Below are 11,596 nucleotides of genomic sequence, written 5' to 3' on the forward strand. Positions count from 1 at the left end.
CTCTATCAGGTCACCCCCCCCCCCATCTTAGCTTTCTAGTCCCAACTTGTCCTGATAAGTATATCCTCTCAGTTTGTGTATCATCCTTATGAATCTTTTTTTTTAAAATCAGTGCCTCTGTAGTCCTTTATATAATATGGAAACCAGGCTGTGTGGTCTAACCCAGGTTTGATACGATTTTAACATAACCTCTCTTCCATGAGCAGCTTATATAACAATAAAATAAATCCAAGTGGAGATTGCTAGCAGGTGCATAATGAAAGTGTGAAAGGGGGGGGGGGTGGAATGAATAGGAAAAGCACTGGGTGGCACAAGTCTCCAGATCAGATGATAATGTTATCACCGAGAAAGATCAGCTATTGACTTCCAGGACCGTTGGGTGTACGTAAAAGGCTGATCGTGATTGCCTAATAAGGAAGTAACAGGTTCATTTTGGGCTCACGCCATCCCAGATGCGAGCTCTTTCCCATATATGGCCATCAGCTCCTCTACCAAGTCGGCCATTGGTCGCCTTCATGTCAACCCCAGTTTTCTGAGGTAAAAATTAAAACGACCATTTTGTTTTCTCTTTTTTCCCCCCTCCCCCTCTAAAAGCTCGACGGTTTCGCCGAGCCCGACGCTCGCTGACAGCGAACGTGTGATTTAAATCGATTTTTCTGAAGGCAAAGTTTAAAAAGTACGAACGAAAACCTCCCGGAAGCGGGAGAGCGGGAAACCGTTAAAAAAAAGCAGCTGGCGCCATTTTGGCGGGAGGGGGTGTGGGAGTTGTAGTCCGCTCACTTGTTTTTGTTTTGGTCCGGGGGGGCGCCTTTTCTCTCCGCTTGGCCAAAGGTGGGGTGGGACGATTTCCCCCTCCTTCTTGACTCCCGGTAAAACGGTCGGTTGCTTCCTTCCCCCGCGCCCCTTCTCCAGAGGAGGAGGGGGGGTTGGCTAACCCAGAATCCCCTGCGAGGCCCGCGGTGCAGCCTGGGAGTTGTAGTCAATCAGCCCGCCCCCGCCGCCCCAAAGTGTGTTGAGGGAGTTACCGGCGGCCGGGAATGTAAACACCGATCGACCCCCCAAATGAAATAATAACAGGGGAGGAGGAGGGGGGGAATGGGTGAGGAGCAAAAATTAAAAAAAAAGGGGGGAAGACAGGCCTGTGGCTGAGTTGGAAGGCCCCTCCCCGGGAGCTGCGCGCGCACCCGAGCCCTCCCCCCGCCCTCCCCTATTCCTCTCCGGGAGTGAAAGCTGCTTTTTTTTCTCTCCTTTTCTCAGTCGGTGTCGAGCGCGAGGGTGTTTCCTGTCGTCCTGAGCGAAGAGAGAGAGAGAGAGAGAGGAGACCGTCGTGCTATTTTTTTTAATATATATAAAATCGCGCGGAGCGAGGGAGGATCAAAAGAAACCAAATAAGTCCATTTAGAAAAAAATGGTAAGTTTTATTTTCCGACGTCGTCGTGGTGGGTGGGGTGGGGGGGGGAGAGAAAAAAATAAAGGTATTTGAATGTTTTATGAGGCGACGTTTTTTTCTTTTTAAAAAAAAATGTATATGTAACGGAACCGAGATAACGGGTGGGGGGTGTGTGTGTGTGTGTGTTTTTTTTCTTCTTGTTTGGCGCCTCAGGCCCCGCTGGTAAAATGGCGCCGCGGGCAGAATGGGACGAAAAGGGGGGCCCGTGGGGAGTGGGAGTGGGCGGGAGGAGACCCCGCGGGCCCGCTTGACTTATTGACAAAAGCGGGCGGGCACCAACCACGCCTGCGCGGCGCCGGCTGCCGGCCGCCGGGGCCCTCCGCCAACGGCGCCTGCGCGCTCCGGGCCACGTTCTAAATGCTCGAATTTCTGTCTTTTTTTTCCCCCCCCCTCTCCCCTCTGGTAAACTTAACGGTTGTCGTTCAACGCGCCCCCTTTTTTTTTTGAGTTGGGTGGTCGGTCGGTTATTTTTTTTTTGGTTCTTGCTTTATTTTTTTGCCCCACCCTGAACCGCTGCTTCGACAACCGTTATCGCCCCGAGGGGGTGACCGCCTTTCGAGCTGGCGCAGATCCGGTTATTTTTCTTAATTTAATTATTGCTGAATCCAATGCGACCCCCGCCCGCACCGGCTCGAAAAAAAAATCTTCCAACATCCCCCCCCCCCACCCCCGCCCAAAAAAAACTGTAGCTTTTATATTTTTTAAAAAATCTAAATTATGCAACGCCCAAGAAAATTTAAATCAAATCTTGCACGGTTTTAGCTTTTTCTCGGGTGGTTTCTCCTCCTTGAATGTCCACTTTTTATTATTAGTTCCGTTTGATTATTGCAAATTGTTAATCTCGTTCGTTTCACGATTTGACCATTCTCATCAAAAAGTATGTTGCCATTAGTATAGGATCGCCAATTGCTCCTATTGTATGTGAGCACGTGTCAATTTTATGTTTAAATCTTGTTTGTTTTTTAAAATAAAAAATCTGTTAACTCGTAGTTAAATATATATATATTTTTTTAAAGGTATCAAATTTTAAGGTTATTATAAAAGTGTCGTTCCCCCCCCCCCTTCGCCACTTCATTGAAAGGAGGGTCATGTTGAATGTGAGGTCTCCATTGTTTTAAAATGGCCTTTTTTCTGTATTGCTTTTGGTATCTTGGGTTTATGGCGATTGAAGCTACACCTGGTGGAAATCTGAAATAGAAAATCCCAGAAGCCGATGAAGGGTGGCAGTGTTTCTGGGGCGGATTGTGTATTTGCAAAGGTTTATTTGTAGGGACGTTGCAGTGAAATCGGGAGATTCTTTTTATTAAAATGGAGATCGATGGCAGTCTGTCTCTGATTTCGTATTTGTTCTTCCAGTATCCAGATCTGTTGGCATTATCTGCCATGCTAAGAGGGCGGTGCTAGTTACCACAGTGACTCTGGATTCTGCACCCTTCCTGTGGTGTACCCTTTGACCTCCCATAATTACTGCTATTTAAATATAGTGTCTTTAATGTGCGTTCAAAAAAAAATTCCAAGCTGATTTTAGGAATAGGAATGGATAAGGACATGGAAGCCAAGCCCTGGGGGGATAGATTAAATGGGGTGGATGAAAACTTGCCAAAAAAGTTTTGAGAAGGTGCTGAGAAATTTGAAGGGGTTTATAGAGGGGCTTCCAGACAGTAGATCCGAGGCACCCAAAGACCCTCAATCGGGGTGGGGTGTCCACTGAAGAGTATGGGAGGTGGTAAGGGAGGTTTCAGGGTCAATGGAGGAGGCCACAGGGACTCGAAGGTGTCTTATTTAAAACGTTGGGGCAACCGGGAGCTATTGTAGGTCATTTGATTGCAGGGGTGATGGGTGAGCAGGATATGCATAGCAGGATATCTTTTGCATGCCTTGCTGCTGAGCTCTACTAGGCCGATCTCACCCTTCCGCATGACCAGAGCCATTTATTTAATGTCCTGTCCTGATCTGACCTAACCTACGACAGGGCCAGTGTGATTAGGCAAGACTGCTAACTGGTATCTTAATCCTCCAAAGATTAAATTGCATTCGCTTAACTGGGCTGTTGTGAAACTGCCTTGTTTCCTCTTTAATAATCCAACACCAATAGGTTGCTTTGAACTTTGGTAACTTCCTTGTAGAAGCAAGTTTGTTAATGATTGATCAGATCTTTTTATTGTAGGATTTAGACAATGAAATACGCAAGTTAAACGTAGTGTTTGATAACACAGACCACAGTCAAATCATCTGAAATGAGGTTTTTAACCATTGTGAACGTTACTGGAATGATGGGGTCGTTGTCTCCATACAATGAAACAATTATTCCAGTCTGTTGGCATTTCTCAACCCCAAGTGAAATCGAAACTTCAGTAACTGAATTGTTGAATATTTTGCCCTATTAAGGTCATCCTGAAAACCCTGCATCATCGGCTGAGATGTGGTCACAGCAATGTCATTCAATTCGGTGGTTTTTTTACTCATTCATCTGAGATAAATTATCTGCCCTGTGGTAACTTGTCCTGCAACGAGTAACATTCTAGGACCAGTGTAAAAAAAACGTGCATTTTTTCCTAAGTCGATGTCCTCACGACATCCCAAAGTGCGTCACAACTAATTTGAAAGGCAGCAACTCATTGAGGCAAATTCAGCAGAGTGAAAGATCTCGGACAGCAAATGAGATGAGTGACCAGTTAAATCTGTTCCTGGCTGCATAGGAACAGGAGTAGGCCATTCAGCCCCTCGTGCCTGCTCCGTCATTTGATAAGATCATGGCTGATCTGTGATCTAACTCCATATCCCTGCCTTTGGCCCATATCCCTTAATACCTTTGGTTGCGTAAAAGCTATCTATCTCAGATTTAAAATTAGCAATTGAGCTAGTACCAATTGCCGTTTGCGGAAGAGAGTTCCAAACTACTACCACCCTTTGTGTGTAGAAATGTTTTCTAATCTCACTCCTGAAAGGTCTGGCTCTAATTTTTAGACTGTGTTTTTAGACTGTGCCCCCTACTCCTAAAATCCCCAACCAGCAGAAATAGTTTCTCTCTATCCACCCTATCTGTTCCCCTTAATATCTTAAACTTCGATCGGATCACCCCTTAACCTTCGAAACTACAGAGAATACAACCCCAATTTGAGTAATCTCTACTCATAACTTAACCCTTGAAGTCCGGGTATCATTCTAGTAAACCTACGCTGCGCTGCACTCCCTCCAAGGCCAATATGTCTTTCCGAAGGTGCGGTGCCCAGAACTGCTGCAGGAGAATGTTGGCCAGTGCCCTTCCAATAGTGCCCAGAATCCTTTCCATCCACCAGAGCAGGCAGACACGATCTTGGTTTAACATCTCATTCGGTTCTACGTATGTTGGGCGACTTTGATTCTAGTTGTAACATGTTTTGGGGTGAGGTGAGGCACTGTATAAATGCAAGTTCTTTCTCCCAATGCTGCTGGGAAGTGTCAGCCTGGATTTTATGTCCTAACCTTGAACCCATGACCTTTTGGGACCTTTTGTTAAGTGCTTAGTACTGGTGGTTGTGATGCTGTCCCAGTATGTCCTGTGTTGGATTAGGGAGAATGGTTTAAACCATACACAATATCTGCTATTTGAGATGGTGATCGGGAGACATGACCATCCGTTTTGAGTTTGGGGATAAACGGCCATCAAAGTATGAAGTGTGTTGTACATTAAATCCAATTCTTTGCTGGTGAATACACCACTTCCCCATCCGCCCTTACTCATATTTCCTCTCGGGCCATTTTCCCTTGCTTGGCTGCAATCTCACAGATGCCGTCTGGCTATGTGTGTACAAGTCTAGACAATGATTGTGGACTGCAGGAGGCATCATGGTCAAGTCCAATCTTGTCCTCTCCAGCTGGCATAGGATGTTGACTGTTGCTGGATAGCAACCAGAGCAATCCCTCTTAACTATCCAGTGTCTCCTGGTGCACCTATGTGGCTCTTGGGTGAGGACACAAGCTGGCTTGGCAGTGACGCACCCCCTGGTTGAATAGGTTGCCGGTGCTTGCTGGGTAGGCTCGATTTGAGTAATCGCTAGTGGCAGATGAGCAGGAGCAGAAGGCAATTTCCAGCCTTGGAACTAGATCCCCACATCTATCAGCAGCGTGAGAACACGGTGTGTCCAATACGTTAGCGGCTAGTCACATGGCTGTGAAAGCGCGGTGCGGCTAATTGCAGTTCTGATTAGTAAATAAAAATGAAATAATAAACACCACGGTTGGGCATGTGACCGCGAAGCTCATTCACAGGACGTGTGCATGTGAACTTTAACCTTTTTTTCTACATGTCTAGTTTTGAATTCACCTGCTAAATTGTATTGGGTAAAATATAGTTGTGGAACTGATAGTATGGTCTTGTTTCAAGGTCCCACCTTCAAATCCCAATCAGTCTCTGAATGTTTTTTTTAAAAAATAAATCTTGTCTGTGCATGCTTCCTGTCAACTTTCCATTATAAATTCCTATGTCCAATTTATAATGGGAACTGCCTGTGTAAAATTGCAATGCTGTGATTAAACCTTGTTACCAGTGGCAAGTACTGCAGTGGGAGGTAGGGTGTGATTCCAGCATGGCACGATACATTACAAATATGGAAATGAGAATTTGAGAGATTTACAGTGACATCGGCACACACCCTGGTTCAGTTATTCTCCAGGCCCTTGACGTGACCCACCTGAAAACTACATTTGGTCTTTTACTCACTTAACTAACTTGTTTTAAGGTTTAAAATCCAATTCCTTCCCCTAATATTTGGGCTTTTCTTACTCTTTTCATCGCCCTGTGTCAGCATTGACTGGTAGCAGTGTTCCATGCAGCATATAACTAATGGGGAGGGAAATGCATGCTGACTCATCTGTCTCAGTTGGCTGCCCTCTACCAACATCCTGTTTTAAGTCATTCTAATGTATTGTGTGCGTTGCTTGCAAAAACACAGTGTCGTCCGGTCAGTGATGGGGAATTTCTACCTCCATTCACTCGAGCACTAGCACGGTCCCAGGGTCTAATTTTTTGGTGTGATTTTTACTCTTATTTCCAGGCATCTGGTATAAAAGTATGTGATGGAGTTGTCGATTGTTTCAATAACATGAAGGTCAGAAAATCATGCAGCCAAGAGGAGATAAAGAGGAGGAAGAAGGCGATTTTGCTTAGAGTAGATGATGCGATGGAGAAAATCATATTGTATCCTGGGAAGGAAATTCTGGTGGGAGATGTTCAGGCTGGAATAGTTGCTGACCCATTCCAAGTCTTTATAAGTATGCTTCCAGTAAATGACTGCTGCTATGCGATCTATGATGCTTCCTTCGAGACTAAGGAGACCAAGAAGGAAGAGCTGGTTTTCATTCACTGGTAGGTGAATTTTATTCTGTTTACTGAATGTCACGTCTTGCAAAACACTTAGCAACTGAGAAGGAGGGAGGAGAGCGATGGATCCTGGAATAAATTTAAAAAAAATTGGGGCTCTATGTAATGGAAAATGCCATTGATTAAACAGGAGTTTCTTATTAAGCATTTAATGTGCACATAACTGTGGCAGGAGTGTACATAAATCTGTAAGATAAGGATATAAGGTAGAAGCTTGTGTTTGAGGTCATTTAGTTGCAGTAAAGCTGTCTTTCTGAATGTTTCTTTCACTTTTTTAATCAATTGTGTAATGTTAAGTTTCAAGGAACCATTTGAGTGAGATTTCCGTGCGTTAAGGTGAGGAATGTTGGTGCTGGAGGAGGCCATTGTTCTTTGCAGTCAGAGTAATACCAGCTCCTTCTCCATTGATATTCACTCCCTCCGCTACCCTGTGCCCTTTCTGAATCCAGATTAGGAGCAGTTTTGTGCAGTGACACATGCCCATTGGGATTGGATTGAGATAGCCAAACTCCATTGTAGGACCAGTAGCAAGGGGATGCTCCCATTAGTCTGGGCTGGATTGTAGCTCAACTCCTGGAGGCAAAAATATTGAGTGCCTGACCCCAAGAAGCTGTTTCTTCTAACAATGTTTTCTCTGAAGGCAGCGCCTTCTCCTGGGGTACAATGCCATCTGTCCGTTCCCCTTCTGTCTGTCGCCATCTACCCCTCCCCTGTCTGTCCTTCTACCCCTCCCCTTCCGTCTATTTTCTCCTCTCCCTCACCCCCCCCCCCCCCCCCACTTCACCTTCTCTACCCCCTCCTTCCTTCCGTCCTTTGATTGTAGCATTAAAAGTAGAGAAATACCTGTATCAAGAGGAGGGAGGCTGCAGCTGCCTTACCCACACTGGCTGTGGTGGTCAGACAGTAGACAAAACCTTCATCCAAACCGATCCATTTATAAATAGGTTGTGCTGTACTTGGACGATGTGATAGAAGTAGATGTCTTGCCGTCCCCTCCATTTGTACCATGCCCACAATTACCCTCCCCAAGACTGGTTTATAAACATGATTTCCTGTTTTTGGGGGGGGGGGGGGGTAAAGAGTTTGCATCATCCTTAGTTCATGGTGCTGGCAGAGTTGGGAATCTGTATTTTCTGGGTTTGGCTCTAAAGACTATGAATCTTTGAGAGGGCTGGGTGCCACTCCCACTGCTCTAGGGATAGGTTTATAGTGTGCTTCATGGGAGGCCGATTCATAAATGGAGGAGTCAAAACTATGGTCGTAAATATAAGCGAGTCACTAATAAATCTAATCGGGAATTCAGGAGAAACTTCTTTACCCAGAGAGTGGTGAGAATGTGGAACTCACTCCCACATGGAGTAGTTGAGGTGAATAGTGTAGATGGATTTAAGGGGAAGCTGGATAAACACGAGAGAAAGGAATAGAAGGATATGGAGATAAGGTGAGATGAAGAGGGGTGGGAGGAGTCTTGTGTGGAGCATAAATGCTGGCATAGACCAGTTGGGCCGAATGGCCAGTTCCTGTGCTGTTAATTCTATGCTTTGTGCTTGCCCCAGTGATTGGCTCACTTAATGGTGCATTGAACTAATCTCCCATGATGCCTGATTTACTGACCAGGAAATGTTTGATTCCCAAATCAATCAGTTAGATGATCTCGGCCAGGGGCAAAATGCGGGCCCCAGTGATAGGGTTCGGTGCCACTGAGCTACAGGAAGGGAAAAGTCATCCAAGTTCCTGCAGCTGATCGACCAAACCCTCCCCCCACCCCATTTGCTGAAATGAATAACCACATGAGAAATGTGCCGCACAGGAGTCTGCACTAGAAAGGGGGAAAGTGATGGAGAGGAGGAGAAAATACACGTTTTTTTAGTGGCTTAAACTGGTTTTGTTTTTCAACAGGGCTCCCGACAATGCACCGGTTCAAAGGAAGATGGTCTATGCCAGCTCCAAGGACGCACTCAGGAAAAAGTTCCATGGTAAACTGCACTGCTTTCTCCCCCTCCCCGTATCTGTTCTTCCTTTTCCCCCTTGTTAATTCTGAAATGCTGTGCCCTGTGCACTCTTAAACTTTAGCCTCTACTTTCACTGTATACAAACAAGTTAGTAAGGTCATTCAAAGGCCAGCAATGTTTCCTTGTTGGTGAGGGGTAAATGATCTGTCCAGTGGGGTACTGAGCCATCCAGATTTATAAGCTCTCTGGCTCGATCTCTTGCATCAGCTGGGGCTCAGCACTTTGAGGCTGGTGTAGAGAAAATGGGCTGACACTCCTGATCATTGTCCGATGACCAATCGAGCCACTGGGGAAGAATGTGCTAAAGTGGACTTTTGAGTCAAATCGAGTAGCTGTCACAAGCCCGGGTGTGTGTGTGTCTGTGTGGGCTGGCTAACGTTCCTCATCTGAATTTCGTAGCCCATGAGATGGGAATGCAGACTTTTCCCCAAAACTCTGATGGTTGACTGCCCGGCCTGTGAGCCCCCTGCTGACTGAGTCCCTTTACATGCTGGCTTAGAAAGGGCTGTTTGTGTTTTTGCGTGTGGCATGGCAGTGACTCCACAGAGAGAGGCACCCCCTGGTGTAATGTGCACATTCCAGGTTCAATTGCCAGTGTGTATCTGGGTATCAGGAGGTGGGTTGTCAGGGAGGGTGGAAAAGGGTTTGTCATTTGTGCATGTCGTTTCTTTTCCTAACTCTATTTGTTTCATTACAGGGATCAAACACGAGTGGCAAGTAACCTCCATGGAAGAATTATTAGATCTTTCTACACTGGCATCGAAACTGGGATCTGACGTCATTTCTGTTGAATCCCAGAAAGTAATGTAGTGCCAGTGTAAACCAGCTTCCATGTTTTTAAGTCATGTGCTGTGGGTTTTTTGCTTATGAAGTACCTTCAGTTTGTATACTTGTCTTTGACTTCCCATCAGACGCTTGCTTTAACATATTTGTGATCAGGACCAGTTAATTTACCGGACCTAAAAGTTCTAGAGCGAAAAGTACTGTAAGAAACTTGCTGCCAAATTTATTTTTTTCACCAGTTGTTCACATGGCCAAACCCAGGATTTGTGTGGAACAGGTTGGGGAGGTCAGGGTGGGCATGTCAATTTATTTAAAAAAAACACGACAACCTAATTGACTTGTCTAAACCATCCTCAGGTGGCGGGAGACTGGTGTAGTTGGAAGATTTGACTTTAGTCTGGGGAAGGGATTAAGACACCCCCCTGCCCCCCCGCCTTGGTCGATAGCAGTCGCTGCCTGTCCTGGAGGAAAGGGCATTAGTGGACGGTTTTAAATTCTTGCACTCGTGATCATGATTGTTAACTTTTTTCTGATGTGTTGAATTATTGTTTAAAAACAGCAGCCCCCTTTAAATTCCAAGCACTTTCCTTGATCATACTGTTAAGCAAGCAGATGCCTCTAATTAGAGAACTTTTATTGCAGTTCATTCCATGTGTAATTCAAACATTTTTGTAAGCATTCCTAATGTTTTAACAAGATTTCTTGTGTGGCATATAGCCATTCCTGCAATCATTCACTGCATGTACAATGTGACCAAATTCATTTAATGTGCAGGGGGAGGGACTGCCAATTCAGAAGACTGTGTGAATGAGTAGTTGTCTTGCAGATGGTTAATAGTTTGGGTGGGATACTGGACCCCTGACAGTTACTAATGTGGAAGCAGCACCATTAACCATCTAAATAAACTTATGATCAATATCTTGTGTCCTGTTTTATTTGATATTTATCAATTTTGCACTGAGGGGCATCATGGGTGAGGCATTAAATGCTTTCCATTTTCTGGCATTGACTGTCTTGTATCTTGCCTGAACTGCAGTGTTTGATAATGAAGCTCCCTCTACACTATCCTATCAAACAAAAACACTCCCAGGGCAGGTACAGCACAGGTTAGATAGGTGCAGGAAAGAAAGTGCTTCAGGACATCCTGAGCAGGAACGGTTGATTTAATTGTGTTAATCATATGTCACATTCAGATTATAAATTGCAGTCCCCACCTTACTCCAATACCAGGCAAGTGCAATCACTGAGCAAGCCTGGACATGTTGCTGTAACAGTATGCTCTATAATAGTGCAGGACTTGGTTGATTCCCACTCAGTGAAAGAAGAAAAAAATTGCATTTATGCAGCACCCCTCAACCTCAGGATGTCCTAAAGTGCTTTACAGCCAATGAAGTATTCACTGTTGTAGAAAACACAGCAAGATCCCACCAACAGCACTGATAAATTATTTGGTTAAGTGATGGTAGAACTCCCTTACTCCAAGAGTAGCTGTGGGATCTTTTATATCCACCTCAAAGCATATAAGGAAAGGCCAGACAGACTTTGATGTATAGCAGCACCTTTCATGTCCTTAAGTCTTCCAGAATGCTACACAGCAAGAACATAAACTTATTTCATGGAATGCACCTTTTAACACCTTTCACAACCTCCAGATATCCCAAGTACTTTACAATAAATGTAGTTATTGTTATAGGAAACACAGCAGCCAATTTGCACAAAGATCCCACAACCAGTAATGTGATAATGACTAGATAATCTGAAGTGTTGGTTTGAGGGATAAATGTTGGCCCAGGACATTAGGGGAAAACTCCCATGCTGAGGATAGCGGCCATGGGATCTTTTAACTTTCATCTGAAAGATAACACCTGCAGCACTCCCTCAATGCTTCACTGGGAGTGTTGGCCTGAATTATGGAGCTCAAACCCACAACCACCTGATTCTGAGGGGGGAGAAAAAGAGATACATGACCTGCACTGACTCTTCCAGTTG

The 11,596-nt window shown here is 45.1% G+C and overlaps 1 protein-coding gene and 1 long non-coding RNA gene across 2 annotated transcripts in view; one reads left to right on the top strand and one right to left on the bottom strand.

Annotated features, from left to right (window-relative positions):
• The window catches only part of LOC137306384 (uncharacterized), a 29,871-nt gene extending 28,974 nt beyond the window's left edge, over nucleotides 1–897 (bottom strand). The window contains exon 1 of the long non-coding RNA XR_010958867.1: nucleotides 781–897. This is a non-coding gene — a long non-coding RNA (uncharacterized lncRNA). The remainder of the gene's footprint in view (nucleotides 1–780) is intronic.
• Nucleotides 898–1,218: 321 nt separating this feature from the next.
• Nucleotides 1,219–10,525, top strand: LOC137306383 (cofilin-2-like). The gene is made up of 4 exons (XM_067975539.1): nucleotides 1,219–1,411; nucleotides 6,487–6,797; nucleotides 8,712–8,788; nucleotides 9,522–10,525. Exons 1-4 carry the CDS (start codon nucleotides 1,409–1,411, stop codon nucleotides 9,632–9,634), a joined length of 504 nt encoding a protein of 167 aa, XP_067831640.1. The 5' UTR covers nucleotides 1,219–1,408; the 3' UTR covers nucleotides 9,635–10,525.
• Nucleotides 10,526–11,596: the final 1,071 nt, after the last annotated feature.

Source organism: Heptranchias perlo, chromosome 43 (assembly GCF_035084215.1).
Source record: "Heptranchias perlo isolate sHepPer1 chromosome 43, sHepPer1.hap1, whole genome shotgun sequence".
NCBI classification, from domain to species: domain Eukaryota; kingdom Metazoa; phylum Chordata; class Chondrichthyes; order Hexanchiformes; family Hexanchidae; genus Heptranchias; species Heptranchias perlo.

Bases quoted from the DNA above. Each gene is read 5' to 3' on its own strand.
- LOC137306383 (XM_067975539.1), top strand. The intron at 6,798-8,711 runs GTAGGTGAATTT...GTTTTTCAACAG, and splicing joins GAGCTGGTTTTCATTCACTG to GGCTCCCGACAATGCACCGG. The intron at 8,789-9,521 runs GTAAACTGCACT...GTTTCATTACAG, and splicing joins ACTCAGGAAAAAGTTCCATG to GGATCAAACACGAGTGGCAA.